At 44.1% G+C, this 19676-nt stretch overlaps 1 protein-coding gene across 1 annotated transcript in view; it reads right to left on the reverse strand.

Annotated features, from left to right (window-relative positions):
• Nucleotides 1-19676, reverse strand: part of LOC144771583 (matrilysin-like) — a 129026-nt gene that overhangs the window by 20773 nt on the left and 88577 nt on the right. Inside the window, exon 2 of the mRNA XM_078655969.1 lies at nt 4453-4676. Coding sequence (XP_078512095.1) covers nt 4453-4676 — 224 coding nt within the window. The remainder of the gene's footprint in view (nt 1-4452; nt 4677-19676) is intronic.

Consider the following 19676-nt stretch of genomic DNA (forward strand, 5'->3'; position numbering starts at 1 on the left):
ACCACAAACGGAATAGGTAGAAGCGTGATCATAAAAAGAGGCTCCCAAGAATATGAGCAACCAACTGAATACATAGAACCAAGATTCGTGAAGAAATTAGAAAACAACACTGTGCCAACCGAAGATCAAGCAAAAGACACAAATACAATCAATGGGTCCACAAGATTAAAAGACCCAAAATGAACCAAGAAGAAAATCAAATGCCAGAACCGTACGAGATCGAACCAGTTGTGACTTTTATCCTGGAGTACGCAACAAAGGGAAGACAGGATATCCTCAACAGAGGAAACATTCTAAAATTAGTTAAAGAAATTCCTGAACTGAATGGAATAGTCTCTCAAGACATGGAAGCAGTAGAGTTCCAGCAAAATAAAGCCAGACCAGACACCAAAAACTCGGTTACCACCTGGAAATCAAAAGAGCTAGCAGGTAAAATCTATTCTCACAGAGCAATATTCGAGAGTTGGGGAATCACTTTGCAGCAACATATGCAACGAGATACCCCTACCCCCTCTACAACAACTCAGACTATTACAAGGACGTAGAGCTGCAAAGGCCCAACGCAAAATCGTGCCTACATGCAACCCGAGCAACATCCCTGGGCAAAAGAATAGAAACAAAAACTGTCCAAAAAAGTCAGTCTGTTATATACCGGCTTCATAGTAGCAATCAAGACTGGTCATGGATTCCGTCAGCACTAAGCGAAAAGAGTTCCTAGCAAAGACACAAACATCACAGTCAGAGAACAAACAAAAAGGCCCGCACACGGAAGAAACAAACCCGGAGACAATTAAATTATGCTCTTGGAACGTACATGGGTTCAGTAGCATGGAGCAGGACCACGAAACACAACTATTTTTTGAAGAACAAGACATAATACTCTTACAAGAGACGTGGAATTCGTCTCACCTAGGAATCCCAGGCTTCACGGACCATCACATACTCCCAGAGAGGCACTCAAAATACGGGCACCCACGAGGAGGCCTATCAACTTTTATTTCACAAAAATATAATTGGGACCAAGAGGAACTTGACGTTTGGTTAAACTGGGCCCAAGCTATAAAAATTACTATAAAGCCTCAGTATCAATTGCTACTGCTAAACATTTATATACACCCAGAATGAAAAGTAAAAAAGGATAAATTGGGAACACTACTCAAACTAATTAAAACCTTACAAAAAACCAACAAATTTAGTTCAATGATCATTTCGGTGATTTTAATTGTAACCTACTCAGCCCTGATAAGGGTAGAACAAAGAGGGAAAAAAGACCAGCACAAGGGTCCTACCAAGCACAATGGGCCAACATAAACTCAATGGGCCTAACAATCCTAATCAGCAGGAAAAATGGTCACTCTCGGCCGTGCCCCACTTACATGAGCGGCAAGGTTAAATCGACCATAGACTTCACAATCGTAAGCGCGAGTATGACTAAATCTATAGTGGAATACTCAATAGTTCCGCGTTTGGAAAGTGATCATTTACCACAAACTATACGGATGATTATCACAGTTCCAAGAGCAGAAACAATATGTTCATTACAGCAACACCCAGAAAAATGTAACCTTCGGAAAATAAAATGGAGGGGAGGCGAAACAAAGAAAATCATGATTACAGCTACTAACTTTATGACAAAAATAGGAAGCCTTGATAACGGTGATCATGTAAATAACTGGGAAAATCTACTGGAGGAACTGAAGGAAAAATATTCAGTCCAGTCGAGGGTGACTAGAGATGGAATAGGTAAGCCAGCACCATGGTTTAACGCGAAATTAAAACTAGAAAAGAGAAAATTAGCCAGGGTACAAAGATCGGCTGCCAAGGGACACAACTTAAACAATACAGACATCAGAAGTATGAGAAAAAAATATCGGAACAAAATATGGACGGCCAAGGCACAATATAAAGAACGGACCTGGGAAAAACTACTGATTACAAGCAAAAAAGCATCCTTCAGAGAGTTTTGGGCTATCATTAATGAATTAAACTCAGGAGCAATACTGAAACAGGACCCTGGAATCAGCGATAAGGCCTGGGGGAACCACGTGAAGAACATCTACTTAAAAAAGGAACCACCTAGAAATGAAAACAAACAATGTTCACCCAATGACATCGAAGAAGACAGTTTTCAAATGTATACTCATCAGTTCAAGATTACACAACAACGTAAACTTAGAAACAAATGCCATTTTTCAAGAAGTTTTGACGACCCGTGCCCAAATAAAAACGCTGATTCAAAAACTAAATCCAGAGGGGGCACCAGGTCCAAACGGTCTTCCAACAGCAGTCTACAAATTAAACGAAGACTTTTGGGCCGAACAATTAACAGTGCTATTTAATCACACTTTTTTAAAGGGTAACCCTCCGGCTACATGGAAAGGAAACATAATCCATCTAATTCATAAGAAAGGGGACCGAAAAAATCCAGGGAATTACCGTCTGAACTCCTTAATAGATGTCGAAGCCAAGCTGTACGCTTCGTGCCTATTGGAAGAGCTGCAGGACTGGGAAAAATCAACCAACATAATACCCATGTTCCAAAGCGGTTTCAGACCAGGGATGGGGACATCCACAAACCTAACCACCCTGGGCCTGCTAATAGAAAATGCCAAAAAAAAGAAGCAACAACTATATGGATGTTTCGTGGACATAAAATCAGCTTTCGACCACGTAAGTAGGTCAAGGCTTTGGAGCAAGTTAAGAAAGTGGGGGATGCCAGATACCATAACAAACGCAATATCCAGCCTGTACAGCGAAACATGGGCAAAGGTTAAACAAGGGAACGGGACCAGCCTTACAAAATAAATCGAGACACAGGATGGCTTAAAACAAGGCTGCGTCCTTGCCCCCAGCCTTTTTAACCTATACCTAGCAGATATCGGACGTAATTTAGAAGCAACAGAAAGCCCCAAAACTTGGCAACGTTCCTGTACCAATCATGCAGTACTCCGATGACATAGTTCTACTAAGCAAAGCCCCAATAGGTTTGCAACGCTTGGTAAACATGTTATCGTCCTACCTAGCACAAGAAAACCTGGAACTGAACTGAAGATAACACAAAAGTGCTCCGGCTTGTGGAGGGGAAGAAACTTAATTTCAGATGGTCAATCAACAACTCAGTCCTTGAAGAGCAGTCCTCATATAAATACCTGGGGATGACCATTGAGCAGGGCAACACAAAAAAAGGCACATTCTGGTACTAAGAGGGAAGGCACAATCATTAATTTACGCATTCAGGCAACTGCAAAAAACAGTGGGCGGCCCAAATTACACGCACTTACTTAAAGTAATGGCCGCAAAAACTATCCCCACTTTATCATACGGGTTAACTGCATGGATAGGAGGGGAATCAACCATTTTAAACAAATTACAAAATAAAATATACAAGGCAGTCTTCAACCTGCCACACTCAGCTGCGCCAGCCCAAGTTCACTTAGAATTTGGATTGCAGAACCAAGAAATTCGGTCAATGTCCACGTTCGCAAAATTGTGTAACAAGCTCTTCTCTGCCCCAAGTGAGTCAATGGACAACATCTGCTGGAAGGAAGTAAACTACCAGAAAGTCCAGCCCAACACAATTCAATGGGAAAAATATCTTAGTGCGAGTTTGACTACACTGACCCTGCATGAAGTATGGAAAAAAAATCGACCACGCACATTTCTGTAAAGTAGTAAATGGACTAGCAAAAAAGGCTTCCTTGCTAAAAGATAAAATAACCTTAACTAAACGGCGACATGCTTGGACAGTAGTTAACTCATACATCAACCAAAAACCGCAAGGATACCTAGCTTTGCACTACAGCCAACATCTAAAAAAAGCTTTTATAGCGTACCGAATGGGCATGCACCAATCCAAAGATTTAAGGCCCTCTTGGAAACAACAAACCGAAAGTTCCAACTGCAGATTATGCGGACACCAGAAGGAAACATTGACGCACTTGTTATGTACGTGTCCGGCCTTACTGGCTCTAAGAAGAAGGCATCTATGGGCAATTTTGATCACACTAAAGATCCGCACTTGCAGACAAGCGGTGATAAGCTGGCTAGGAGGTGCCTCATCTATTCTGTCATGCCGGGGAGTAAAATTTATGGCCAAGGTTACAAAACTGATACAGGAAACTGAACAGACAAAGGCACCTACAGCCTAGTACAAACAGTGTCCAGGGAAAGAAGAACGTGGTGGTAGAATTGCCATTCAGCGAAAACCTCGCCCCGGATACACACACTGTGTTTTAAGGAAAGAAACATGTCCAGAGAGGTCCTTTTTGGACAGAACATTTTTGACTCTCTATCGTTCACAAAACATGTCATTTTATTATTACCTTTTTCTCTCTCGTCTTCTTTTCTGTTTTAATCTATTCGAATATTGTAAAGATTTTTATTAATCAAACAATAAATAAATAATAATAATAATGAATACAGTATTTATGCGCCAAAATCATTGATACTTACCTGTAAGTCAATGTATTCTTAGTCCATTTTGGTTCCCCTGGAATCAACTGAAAATCAGCCACATCAGGCACTCCACATCTGGGCTTTTTCATCAGCTTCATGGTTTCTGAATTCAGATTTACAGTCACAGACAGGCTAAAGAATCGTTGCATCTCCTTTATTTTTTCTTCAAAAGCATTTTTCTTTGCTTCTGGATTATATCGAAAGTAATGCTTAAGAAAGTCCTGGATTATGGTTGAAAAAGTGTAATATAAGTATTAGTATTGCTCATCGTTATAGCTGTATGATAGAAAAAGGGTAATTTAAGTGTTGTTATTGCTGATATTTCTAGGTGGATGAGAGATGAAAGTTAGTGTAAGAATTATTATCGCTCATCCTTCTAAATGTAGTTCAAATTACCCTGCTGTGTTAATTCATGTTTTTCCCTCATTTGTTAATAATGACATAAAGTTAATAATAATTGTGCTACTGAATATCGAACACAGATATATTGTCAGATAAGAATATCATGGGCAAAATATCAAAGACTAAACTATCAAAATGTAAGTGCATATAATTTGTTGGACTTGGCCCTTTCTTCAGGATTGTCCACAAACTTTTTGCTTTCACCCTCCTGTTTTATGATCCCGTTTTTGTTGGCTTACCAGTGATAAAGTGCTTATGCTCTGTCCTTCAAACAAGATGAAATTGGCTTACACCCAATTGGCACATTTAATTTACTTGATAGTCTTTAGTAAAATGATACTACAAGTTCCCAGGGCCTGTAAATAAATTGCTAGTAGTGAGCCTGCAGCAGTGCTGGCCACCCACTTAAGTAGCCCTTTAACCATGTCTGAGCCCTGTGTGCAATTTTAAACTGCTATTTCGACCTGGCAAAATGAACCTTCAATCATGCCTAAACTTTCCTTTTTTTAAAGTTAAACATGTACTCTTAACTTAGTAGTGAAAAACTCTTAAACTAGTTTTTCTCTACTGAAAGGCCTGCCTTTCCCATAGGATAACATTGGGTTACCTTATTACATTAAATAAGTGATAACTTTAAATTGGGAGCAGATTAGAATGTCGAGTCTGTTGTCTCTGGGACAGCAATTTTAAACCCTCTTTAATCGCAAAGTCAGATTTTAAGTCATAATGCTGAAAAAAACACTTGACAATTTCTTGTCCTAACCATTTGTTGTCTGCTGCCTGTATCCTGGGTCACAACTAGGTGTAACTGGCAATTGATCTTTGTGTATTGCTCCCAAATAGTGAGACAAAGAGGAATAAGTGTTGGCAGGATGGGCCATCTCTGATTTGATGAGGGGAAGGAGCTGTCACCTACTACACTTGTACATCACAGAGGCCTGGGCAGGGATACAGGCAATTCCAGACATCTCTGGGATTGGAAACCTCGAGAACCTTCTTCTACTTGAAAGTGGCAATAGGAGTGAGTAGCTGTATAGGTGTGTCTGTGGCTGTGTGAGTGGCTGTATGGGTGAGAGACTAGTTGTATGAGTGACTAGTTGTATGAGTGACTGTATGGGTGTGTGAGTGGGTGTCTGAGTGGGTGCATGGGTGTGTGGGTGGCTCTATTGAGGAGTGAGTGGTGTGTGAGTACTTGTATAGGTCTGTGAAGGGTTATGTGAGTGGCTGTGTGGGTTGTTGAGTGGGTGTGTGTGGTTATGTGGATGATATCTTCAGTGATATATTCCCTAACTATAATTGTCCCTGTAATCTTTGTTTTTTTTCAGTTAAGTTCTGAGAATTTTTAAATTCTATTCCCTAACTATAACGTGGCTGTAACTTTATTTCCGAATTGTAACCAGTAACCTTTGAGAGGGGGTCTGTGAGTGACTGCATAAGTGTCTCAGTGGGCCTGTGAGTGGGTGTGAGAGTGTCAGAGTTGGTCTGTGAGTGGGTGCATGAGCATCTGAGTGGGTGCATGAGTGTCTCAGTGGGTCGGTGACTGGGTTTTAGAGTGTCTGAGTGGGCTTACGGGTGCCTCCACGACTGTGTGAGTCAGCCTGTGAGTGAGTGCATGAATGTCTCAGTGAGTCTGTGAGTGGGTGCATACGTCTCTCAGTGGTTCTGTGAGTGCATGCCATGCCTTTCTAGTTTAGACCCAGCCTATGCAATCAGTCATCACCTGCTCCCCATGGGAACAGTCCAGCCAGACCAGAAACAAGATTCCTGAGATGGGTTTCACGTTATCACCCCTCATCAGCCATGCTAGGTTTAATCTGGTGGTGTAGTGAGCACAGGACACATATCTGGGCATACCCTTCCCACTAAGGGTACCAAATACAAAAGGAACAGATTATGGACAGAATGCTGAACACATTGGCATTCACCCCCAGTCACAGATCCGAGTTAAATCCATTTTTGTTTGCATGCCATCCCATTCTAGTTTAGACTCAGCCATATGAAAATCAATCATGATCCTGCTCCCCATATGAACAGTCTAGCCCGAACTGCCAGGCCAGGTCCTCCCTGGACCAGAAACAAGACTCCTGTACCAGCCCCAGAGTATCATCCCTCATCAGCCAGGCTAGCTGGAATCTGGTGGCATAGCGAGCACGGGACCCACGTCTGGGCATACCCTTCCCACTTATGATGACAAATACAAAAGGAACAGATGACGGACAGAATGCTGACCAAATCAAACATTTACCCCCAGTCACAGATCTGTGTTCAATCCATAATTTTTGTTGCACACCATACAATAACAGTTTCGACCAAGTCATATGCAAATCAGTGATCAAATGAAATGAAATGAAATGAAAAATTCCACTTATATAGCGCATAACCACCCGGAGGCCTCGCAGCGCTTTAGACTGATTACAGTGTCGGGCTGCTGGGTGAATTAGTACGCTTTTGAGAACAGATAGGTCTTTAGATCTCTCCTAAATGACATTCGGTTGTTATTTTGTCTCAGGGTAAGAGGCATGGAGTTCCATAATTTTGCCGCTGTATGAGTGAAAGAGCGGCCGCCCCAGCGGGCTTTCTTGATTTTTGACATGGTTGCCAAATGCAAATGCAAACTGCTCCTTAAGGGAACAGTCCAGCCTAAACGGCCAGACCAGGTCCTCCCTGGACCAGAAACAAGCATCCTGGGACCGGTTTCAGGGTATCACCCTTATCAGCCAGGCTAGCTTGAATCTGGTGGCATACGAAGCATGGGACCCATGTCTGGGCATACCCTTCTCACTTAGGCTTACAAATGCAAATGGAACAGAGGATGGAAGGAATGCTGAACAAATCAAACATTCACCCCAGTCACAGATCTGGGTTAAATTAATTTTTTTTGCATGCCATGCCATTCCAGTTTTGACCTAGCCATATGCAAATCAGTCATGGCCGTGCTCCCAATTGGAACAGTCCAGCCCGAACTGCCAGGCCCTCATTGGACCAGAAACAAGCATCCTGGGACCCGTTTCAGGGTATCAGCCCTCATCAGTCAGGCAAGCTTGAATCTATATTCAGGGGGCACACAGCAAATAATGTTACATTGAGACATCAGAGTCAATTGCCTGTACAAAGGGGGGAAATCTACCCTCAATGAGTTCTGTTTATTCAATTTGTGACTGATATAACTCTAACCTCTGCACCTGGAATTATTATCAAGCATGTTTCAATAAGAAGTCTCATTTTTTTGTGTTTGAAATGGCAGTTCCAGAATTGCCCACAAACAAAATGTTGAAGAAAATTAAATCTTGCACATCCGAAATGTAGCAGAGCATTATGCAAAATTGTGGCTAATGCTGAGGTTTTTGAAAATAAAATAAGCAACAAATGCCTTGGACACAACTGGAATTATTTCCTGCAAAGCCATATGATTTTATTTTAGGTTTAGAAAGTGTGCATGATTAATTGATTAAGTGGGGTGAACATCTATACATCTTAGCAAGTGTTAGTAAGTTTATTTAGAAAAATTAGCGCAAAATGTGTCAATTTAAAATTGTAACCTTGCAAATGACCTTGTAATATCCTTTTCCTTTAAGGACATAATTTTTCATATACCTAGCAGCTCATATTAACAATCACGAATCTGTTTTCTAACCTGCTTAAAGCTGATTAAGACCTTTACATTGTTGCACATTACAATGCCATTTCGCTATCCTATGTCATACACTGCACATTTATGTTATGTTATGTTACGTTACCTTCTGTTAAGTTATGGTATGTGGATGTTGGTTGGTTGATAGCTTTATTTCGATATGCATATATCATAAAAGCATTACACAAAGATACATAAAATAGCACATCGTAAAACATAGACTGTACATTAAAAACATCAAGTAAAAATGACTATTAGACATAATAAATAAAATTAAAAAGACATTAAATCGATATAGACAGTCTTTTTAAGCGGATCAACCAGGCCCATTTTAAAAATTTAGAAACAGCACAAACAATGGGAGGAGCTGTATCAGTCAATAAAATACGTAAAGCCACCGAATGCTGACGAATACCCATCTCTCTACAAAGTGGTTTGAGCCAGTGGGATCTGGGGCGCACATAATCCGGGCATTCAAGGAGGAAGTGTGCCACGGTTTCGGGTCTGTCAGTACATAGGGCACAGTTGCGTGATACCTGCTTGATCAAGTTCCATCTGGAGAGGAGATCGGCTAGGGGTAGGGTCCCTAGTCTAAATTTAATATATAGGGCCCGGTCCATTGGAATGGTAATAATGTCCAAAAAGGGTTCAAAGGCAACAACATCTTTTATTCTTGGGTAAGCTGCGGTGGAATTGCAGTGATGCTGGTTGCTGATGAGCTTTGAGGAAACCCATTCCCAATATATTTTTTTCAGAGTCTCCTTCGGGGGAGCTGAGTGTGTGGACTAACAGGCACCCAAACCCAGGTCCCCAAGCAGGTGTTTAATGTCCCTAAGCCATTTAATCTTCTGCCAGCCATCCGAATGCATTACCTCTACCAGCCCGTCTGCATAAGATTTTAGTTCCGGGACCCTCCACAGGCGAGCCCACAATAAGAAAGGCCGGAGGGGGGCCAGATCCTTGATTGGTTTACAGCCCGCGTCCATGAGCACCGGAACTGTCGGGGTGCTCATCGGGATTGCCATTAGGTCCTTAATGAATTTATTCTCAGCCTTAGACAGAGCCTCCATGTTACCCATACCCCATAACTCTGCTCCGAAAAGTGATGCGGATACTGCTCTAGCCTTGTATATATCAATTATCGGAGCTACACAGTGTTTAGATGAGTTGTTGTACTCCTTTAACAAGGCTCCCCCCACCCTTTTGTGACCCAAAGTCATTTTATTAATGTGGGGAGACCAGTTCATAACATCACTCAAACGGATTCCCAAATAATCAAATTCTGATACTTTTTCAAGAGGGATAGAGTTCAAGATGGGGGGGGCGGCCAAGTTTCCTGGGGGGGTGCATGATTAAATACTTCGTTTTGTCCACATTTATGACAAGTCCTCTGTTTACACAAAAATCCTGAAACCGGTTCAGGAGCTTCTGGAGGCCTTGGGGGGTTTTCGAAATGAGAAGGGTGTCGTCGGCAAACAACAGGGTTGGGATCTTAACGCCACCCAGGGTGGGGGCGTCTGCTGGTTCTTCAAGCAGATGCTCTACCACCCCATTCACATAGAGCGAGAATAGGGTGGAGCTAAAACGCAGCCCTGCCGGACACCCCTTTCAACCCGGATCTTATCAGTCTTCTCCCCATTCAAGCCCCATCTGACCTGAGCATAGTTGGCATTATGCAATTTCATGAGGAGATTTAAGATATAAGGGGGCATCCCAAGACCATACAACACCCTCCAGAGTTCCTCCCTAGGAACTAGGTCAAAGGCAGTCTTCAGGTCTATAAAGGCCAAATAGAGACTGCCTTTGCCCAGCTCCACCACCTTCCAATATAGTAACAGGAGTCTGAAGACTTGTTCGACTGTTCCTGTGCCTGAGCGAAACCCAGCCTGCAACTCGGACAGTATGTGGTTGTCATCCACCCATGAAAGAATCCTCCCCAGAATTGCTTTTCCTGCCACCTTCTGGGTAGAGTCTATAAGGCTTATTGGCCTATAATTTCCTGGTAAATCCCGACTGCCCTTTTTAAAAATTGGGACTACCTCTGCCCCTTTCCAGGACTCTGGCACAGATCCTCCCTCAATATTGGCATTTAAAAGTGCAGAGACCAACACCCCCCATTCACCTGGGTAAGCTCGAAGAAGGTCCCCTGGTAACCCATCCGGTCCAGCTGCTTTTAGTGGAGTAAGGGTTTTGATCAGGTTTGTAACTTCGCGTGCAGAGAAAAGATCCGTATCTCTGTCCAGAGTATAGGGGGGAAGGATAAATTGATCATTAGGTGTGCCTTCAATAGCACAGTACAGAGCCAAAAAGTGGTCAAACCACGCCTTGGCAGTGATAGTACAGGTCCTCAAGGTGTCATCAGGACGGTTCCTACTACCCACCAAGTCCCAAAACCCCTTGGCATCTCTCCCTCGACTGGCAGTCAAAAGATCCTGCCAAAAGTTGTCCTCCCATTTTTCCTTAGCGTTTTTTTGGCAGTGTGAATATAACCTTCTGGCCTCCCTAATCCTGATTTGAGATTTGGATTTAATTGCGTCAACAAGCAAGGTCTTCGCCTCTCTGCACTTACGGTTAAACCAGCCTTGTCTAGCCCGGGGACCTGGTTTCTTCCTGTTGGTGCTACCTGGAACGATAAAAAGCTCACTAAGAGCCAGAGTTAAGTTGCAAAACCTGGCCGGCACATCCACCAACCCACCCCCCAGAGAGTCAAGGTTTTCTAGGGCTGCAGCTAAAAGCTGCGTTATAGAGGATATTTTCTCCGCTGAGAGCGACAGCTTAGCCCACTTTAGCCATCGACTGCAGTTAGATACTACCGACATGTCCGGGACGGGAGAACAAAGAGTTCTGTTACCTATACCGTCTAGGCACCCATGGGTCAGGGTGAGCGAAAGAAGATTGTGATCGCTCTCTACAGAGGGTATGATAACCATATCCCTTACCATGCTCCATAAGTGGATGTCAAGAAGGAAGTAATCAATTCTAGACGTATGCGCGGGCCTATTGTATGTGTGGGCTCCTTTTTTGTCGGAACTGGTCCTACCATTAAGGGCCCTCAGGTCAAACTCGATTGTTATGGAATTAACCTGGAGCACCACTTCCGTCCATTTTTTAATTGGGCTAAGCTCTAGGGCAGGTATGCCCCACCTATTATCGTCGACCTCTTGGTCCTGTAGAGCTTCTGGGCCAAGAGGCTCGAAGGTGCAATTGAAGTCGCCCGCAACCAGGGTGCGGTGCTTATGTGGAGAGGATCGAAGCAGGGCCTCCAGGCGGGCTATAGTGGGGGATTCTCTACCCCCCTTCATACCTCGGGCGTAAATATTAAAAATATTTAGAATAACCTGACCCTTTGGATTTTTCAATGTGATATTAAGGAGGTCCGGACACTGGGTATCATGCTCCTCCACCCTACAATTAAGTGCAGTAGCTACCCAAACAAGGAGGCCTCCCGAGGGACGACCCCTACCAGACTCTAATTGTACTGCCGGTATATGGTGGGAAGAATAACCCGCCTTATGAGAGGGCTCCCTGCACCAGGTTTCCTGGAAGAGGCATATGGAGTAATCCTCCACAAGAGCGTTCCAGTCAGGCAGTGCCAATTTCCTGTCCAGGCCGGCCACATTCCAACTGAGAACCCTAACAATTGGGTCCGTCACAGCCGAAATGCTACCGAACTCGACAGGGCCCACCAAGTCTGTATCTCCCGTAGAAGGACGGGCAATGGTAGGCTCGGTTTGGACCATCACCACCCCTGCTTCCCATGTATCACCTGGAGCCACATGCTCCCCTGAGGCAGGCAGTTGGTCGTTTCTTAGTACAGAATTGAAATTTCTGGAGTTAGATGTTTCATCCGCTCTATTAATTATTATACCCCTACTATTTTCCTGGTGGTCAGGGGATTGTCACCATCCCCTCCCTAGATCTTGCCAACCACCCGAAGCGTTAGTAACTGGGACAAAAGTATGGGTATAGTACTGTGGGGGTGGGACTGGGGTGACAATCCCTGGCCACAGACAGCTTAAGGGGCCATTTTGCTCGTTAAGCAAACAGGTCGAGACACTAGTGGGACGTGGGTAAAAGAAAGTGAGGTCAACAATACCAATTCCTCCTTTACTTGTGCACCAGCCCTGTCTTGTTAGCCATCCTACCACCCTTGGATCTTGAAAATTGATGTATAAAGTGCGACTAAACACCTGAGTGATATCCAGGTGCTGGAGCAGGTGTGAGGGTCATCTGAAGGTCTTAGTTGAAGAGCCAGGTCTCTGTAATTCTGGCAGTGAGGAGGAGGCTCTTAGATGCAGATTAACTGTATAGGTTTAAGGATATGTTTGGGAGATATTCGGGAATTGGTAATCCGACATATATGACTCAGGAATTTGTTAGTGCTGCTTTTGTGCAGGGATTGTTACCAAATTTGCAAAGAAATTACTATTGAAATGGACAGCAAATGAAAAAGTTGGTTGAATTATTACCACTGTTACCACACATGAACAAAAGAAAGAGAATGTTGTATCTTAAATTGCAAAATATACAGAATGTGAAGGCAAGTGAATGTGGAGACCCACTAAAATGTCGCTAGGTCACACAGTGGTTTTATCATCCATATCCATACTAATATTATAAAGGGAGAGCCCAAACCTTTGAGGCGGGTAATCTCAGTACCCACAGCACCAATCTCAACACCCAATACAGCGCTGGAAAGGGCAGTTGCAGCAGAAGGACATAGGCTATGCAGACGGCCACCAAATACATTTAAAAGATAAAATAACGTGCCAGCAAAGTAGTCCCTTGTGGGCGTGTCTGTGTAGTGCTGTGGGCGTGGGCTGGGGGCGTGACTAACGCTGGGGGCATGTGGTACGGCCATCATATCGTGGGCTGTGGGAGTGTGCTGGGGGCGTGACAAACGCTGGGGGCGTGTGTCCGCACTTCATGGCATGTGAGTCGTACATACAAGCACCAATTACGTTGCTGCGCAGCATCAAGGGGCACGCTGGGGATGTGAGAAACACTGGGGGCATGTGTCCGGCCTTCATGCCATGTGAACGCAATTGCACCGCATCAAGGGGCACGCTGGGGGCGTGAGAAACGCTGGGGGCGTGTGCTACGTTCCGCCCTTCATGCCATGTGGGTCGTACAGTAATCAAAAGATCGTCTGCTGTGGCCGTGTGCTGGGGGCGTGACAAACGCGTTCAGCTGGAGGCGTGGTAAGTAACGTTACTGCAGCCTCTCCTGTCCGCTGTTACTGAACTCTCTCATTCAACGAAATTACACGCGCCTGCTACCATCAACCAGGGCTGCCGCTGGGCCTCAAGCGGGGGAACACGCGTCTGCTAACATCAAACAGGCCTGCATCTGGGCCTCAAGCGGGGGAACACGCAAATTAGCGTGTCTGCGGGGACAATTACTGCAGCCTCTCCTAATCGCTGTCACTCAACTCTCTCATTAAACGGATTTACCCGCGGCTGATAACTCTCTCATTCAACGACATTACACGCGCCTGATAACATCAACCAGGGCTGTAGCCGGGCTCAGGCGGCGGATCACTACACCAATTACACGTGCCTGCTAACATCAACCAGGGCTGCAGCTGGGCCTTCTCCGTCCCGATTCTAATGAAACAAAAAATGTTGTCTACCGCGAGATTTTTAAATAAATTGCCCTTGCCAAATACACACATTACACACATTGTATTTCATACCCGGACAACGTCGGGACGGTCTGCTAGTGAATAATAAAACAGCTCAAGAGGTGCTTACTGTTCTCTGAATACCCTGATTCTCATAGACAGAAAGGTCCCCATGCTGATTGGATGATAAATGTTAAACCCACCGCCTGCCTTATTAAAACCAGAACAAGCCTAACACCTCTGAATTCCCCTTGTTATCTTTCTTGGAGTTTTTCATAAACGTAATCAGAATTTTAGCTCAGCATCTTCCACACTACAGTTCAGACATTGGGCTTGATTCACAAAGGTAAACTGAGACAAAAGTCTAATTTTACTACTTTCAGTATTCATAAAAACATAATATAGCATGTGTTTTTGTAAAGCGCACATTCACCCATAGGTGAATAACAGATGTTTATAGTTACCCAACTCAATGGTACTTATTTTATCAACCTCAGATGGATGAAAGGCTGAGTGAACCAGCCGGGAATTGAACCTGTGATCATGAGGTTGAACATATGCCCCTGCAGTGGATGCATTAGTCCACTGAGCCACCAGACCCAGCACTCACAAAGGGCATTTACAAAGGGCATTTGCGAGTAGTAAAGTTAGACTTTTGTCTCAGTTAAACCTAACTTTTGGTCTTAAGTTTAACTGAGACCAAAACTGAGACAAAAAGTACTTGGAGTCAGTCTGACTCCTTGTTATGTTTTTCAGTTATCATTTTAGCACAGTTCACATTTATTGTTGAAAGCATGCCTGGTTTGAATTGGGTCAGGCATCCTTCTTTCAAAGTCTAGACATTCAGTAAAAATGGATAAACCACATGTTTTGCTTTTGAACATCTGCTGATGGGGAGATGCTTTCTGTATTTATATAATGAACATTTCAGGTCAATTACTAGTGACTAGAGGGGAATGCAGTTTCTGCAAGTATCTCAGCCCTACGTTCCAGTATGAATTGTGCTTCGGGCAGCAGATTTAGCATTTAATCTTAATTTGCAATGGTAGCCAGTGGAGCGGTTTTAAGGTATGACATGGTATGGCATGACCTTGATGGGAAGCCAGATGGGGTGCCTTCCGTCTTTCATAGGAGATCAAGCTTCACAGAACCTGGGATATATTATTTTTTTTGTGCTGAGGTATTGTTGCCACGGTCTAGGGATGCCTTTTGTTAGTACTTTCTTATTTTGCGTAAATTGATTTTGCCCACAGTCTGCATCCTGGCAGTGTTTCATTAAATTCTGAACAGATTTGGCAATGGAGGAATACACTTGGCAGTGCAGAGGTTAATTACCTTCAAAGTTAGGGATGCTACTTATTTTTCAATCTTACACTTCCTTTCTGGATTGTGCTGAAAATGTCAATCAGATGCATGTGGATATCTCAGGCAGTGAGAAACCTCCACATTACAGGGCTTTACAGTGGATGCCTTGAAACATGCTGTTTTTGCATTGATTCTTTAAGATCAATAGCCTTTGATAGGGAACTGGGTTGATCAGTAAGGCTGGCGCCTAGGACATTTGTTGCTCCATCGTGGGGCTATCATGTCGCTGTTGCCAGAATCCCTTTATTGCAAAGGTGAAACCTACTTTCTGTGTCTGAATCATTGCCTTAATGTATTCAAAGCAAGCTTGCTAAAATATTTTGTCTCTGCTGCCATGGTGAGTGGCCTATGGTCTAAACCCTGGGTTAAAATGGGAATGTTTTATTTCTTTCTGTCAGTCATGAGTCAGATAAAGACTATATTGTGCCATTTGTTTTTTTGTGGCATTTCTTACAATATTCAGCTTGTCTATGCCTAAGAGGTTTTCCTAACACTGCACAATTCATTTCTTGGCAGAGGCAGTTAGAGCTATGCTTGTGATTATTTATTTGAAGTAGCATTCTTGGATACGTTTTATTATGAGGAGCTACAACCTCAATACTTATTGTAATACCCCATCAAAAATTAGATTTCGATGGCATTACCAACTCATAATATTTTTTGGATGATTATGCAAGTTGCTTTGTCAGTTGTCCAGACTCCTTCAGATATTGTTAACACCGTTATATACACGTACACTGTCCTTTGCTTGGTAATCAAGATCTACTAATGACCCACTCTTGATAGTTTAAGGTCTCATATTTGAGGGTACATCATTATTTAACAGTGCACTAGTTGAGGTTACCAAAGTCATGTTGTAAGAAATTAGGTGTTTAGTTGTGATGAATATGAGTTCTTCACAAGTGCTAGGCCTACAATTATAGCCTTACTGGGAACCAAGTTTCGCAAAACTTGACTCTCTCAGGGTAAGGAAGCAATGCAGTCCAATGCCTTTTCAGGGGAAGGGGCGTGATCTAGTTAAATCATTTGCTCGCACGCAATAACATTTAATACATTATTTTCCAATGACTCTCTGAGGGTAAGGAAGCAATGTAGTCCAATGCCTTCTCAGGGGAGGTGGTGTGTTCTAATTATATCATTTGCTTGCGTGCAATAACATTTAATAAATTATTTTCCAATCAGTGATTTTACTTTGAAAAAGGAAAAGTACATGTATTACAATTTACAAATGTATATAGCAGGCAGGTGGAAATACCTTGGGTGACATTCTGTTCTCACATTTGTCAAAGTGTTTAGTGTGTCAGGACTTCGCTAACCACAAAATCCCACCATCTATGTTAGATGCAAAATCTCAATATTCGATGTAGTTTCCATAGGAAGTGCATTTTTTCGGTAAACATCACTTACAACGAAACTTTACAACGCACTACCATTACAACGCGGTCATTACAACGCAAACTATTACAACGCATTGCGCTGGGGGGCGCTCTAGGATAGGGAATAGGTTAATTTACTATCCAATAACCTTCCCTAGTGTCCACGGGGACTGGAGTTGGAATAGTAAATTAAACTATTCACTATCCAACACCCAAAAAGCGCTATGCGTTGTAATGGTATGCGATGTAAAAATCGCGTTGTAAAGGCAGGCGTTGTAATAGCCTGCGTTGTAACGTCATACATCCCATTTTTTCATTTGCCAATAACTTTTGGGGCTTTTGACGAGTCTTCACGAAATGTTCAAAACTAATTTAACTCTCACTTCAGCTGCTGTCTTGAAAATGTTGGGGTGATCAGTCAAGCGGGGGCCAAGCAAAAGGGCGGTCCCAAAACGCTTTTTCTCCATGTTCATTTCCATAGGAAACTCTAGACACGGCTACAGCCCGAGCTGCTGAACAGAATTACACCAAATTAGGCAGAATGGTAGCTCTTTTTCCAGAAAGCACTTTTTTGTTAAATGAGATAAATCGTTCAGTAGTTGCTGAGAAATTGTAAGAAATTCCCAGTTGTATATACAGGGACGCTGTAGATCTGCGACACCTTCTGATCTCGTGCTGTGTTCTGATTGGCTGGCAACACTTCAAACCTGGACATGTTGCCAGCCATCTTGTGACTCGGGTGAACCGAGTCACATGAAAAAATTTAAAAAGGGAGGGTAGAAACATCCTAACCCCTTATGCCTCTTGAGGGCGGGGGGGGGGGTCTCACAAGGACTCTTCAGGGCCTGAAAAGCAGTTTTTTCAAAAAGAATTCTGTGGGAGTCGCGTTGGATCCTCAACTCCCGCACTTCGTTACATAAAAGGCCCCCGGGTGGGCCAGGTCCCAGGGGCAGTCTGTGTGGTAATGCGATGGGTGCCTGTGCGGCACCTGCTTGCCCGGGGTCTTCCACCTCCCCAGGGCAAACATAATTAGAGAGGTGAGGGGCCCGCACCGCCCCTCGCAGCCCCGGGGACCACCACCCCCAGGGTTAATGTAATGGGGGCCTCTAGGACCCCACCTGCCCCGGGGACCCCCACCTCCTTGGGGCTTTTAAATATGAATGCAGGGGGGGCCTCACAGACTATCCGGGCCAAACTATATTTGAAAGAAATGGTTGGGAGGCCCTGTGGCCCTTCTCCCAGGCCATTCTCAGCCCTGGGGACTGCCTCCTCTCTGGAGCAGGACCCTACTCAAGGAAGGAGGGGGGTCCGTATGGCCCCCCTCCTAGAGCTGTACATGGCCCTTGGGGCCGCCACACCCCAGAGCTGGCTCCAGCAATGGTGCGAGTTGCCCACCCCAGGGACATTGCAGTTTGATATGACATAGTGGGACCTCTTAAGGTCAAAAATGCATTATTTAAAAAACAAAAAAACGTCTGGAGTTGCGTTGGACCTGGCACTCCCACTGATTTTTTAAAAAAAATTAAGCACGGTCTGCTGAGCTTCGTTAATTAAGGGTCCCTGTTTGGGCAAGGTCCCGGAGGCAGCTTATGTGGTAATGTTGGGGTTGCCTTTGTGGCACCCCCAAACCCCGGGAACCGCCACCTCCCACAGCAAACATAATTAAAGAGGTGCGGGGCCCACACAGCCCCCTGCAGCTTCAGGGACCGACACGTCCCCAGAGTTAATGTAATGGGGGGCCTCGAGGACCCCCCAGTCCCGGGGACCACCACCTCCAGACAGCCAAACTGTTTTTGAAAGAAATGGGAGGGTGACCTTCTCCATTTCTTTTCTAAAAACATTAAGACTTTCCTTTCCTTATAAAGGGCCTTGTCGAACCATGGCACTGATGATTTAGGACGTTTCCTATGAACTTTGTCATGGGGTCACCACATTAAAATATAAGGCAAGCCTATTAGATTTGTCAACTGTTCACCTCATTATACGAATAATAATCACATTTTAGAAATCACCATCATACGATTAGGATCAATAACCGTAATTAAATGCAATTAATAAAAGCATTGTAATGTTTCTTCCACAAAATTGTTAATAATGCATTTGTATTCAAAACAACATTAAACATGTGTTTGAGTCTTTCTTTCACCACATCAGGTTTATAATGTAGACATAGGACCAACCACTAGGGGTACCCGCACTTTCAAGCTGAAGAGCACCAAGCCACAGCTGCTGGAAAATTGAATAATATTGTAGCTTGTCTGGGGGTAATAAGTTCTATGCCCCCAGGCACTTATGACTAGGCTGTTAATTCTTATGTGGGGGGTACTACACCTGATGTAACCCCTCCCACCCCCCCAACACCTGGACATTGCTGTAGTGGTGTCCTTGCCCAGATGATGGACAAAGTGCTGAAACCTTTCAGAGACTCACCCCAGGCACAGATCTGGGCTAAATCCATCATCGTTCTTTAGCTCACTTCCCCACCGCAGTTCAAGCCCAGCTATATGCAAATCAGTCTTAACCCTGTGCCTCATGGGAACAGTCCAGCCCAAACTGCCAAGCAAGGTCTTCCCTGAACCAGAAACAAGCATCTGTGACCCGTTTCGGGGTAACACCCCTCATCAGCCAGGCTAGCTTGAATCCAGTGGTAAAGTGAACAAGGGACCCACGTCTGGGCATAGCCTGCCAACTTAGGGCAAACCAAGCAAACACACGGAGATGATGTATGGAGCGCTGACACTTTCCAGGCACTCATCCCTAGTCACGCATCTGGGTTGAATACATCATCGTTCTTTAGCTCACTTCACCACCTCAGTTCAGAGCC

The sequence above is a fragment of the Lissotriton helveticus genome, chromosome 8 (assembly GCF_964261635.1).
Source record: "Lissotriton helveticus chromosome 8, aLisHel1.1, whole genome shotgun sequence".
NCBI lineage: Eukaryota > Metazoa > Chordata > Amphibia > Caudata > Salamandridae > Lissotriton > Lissotriton helveticus.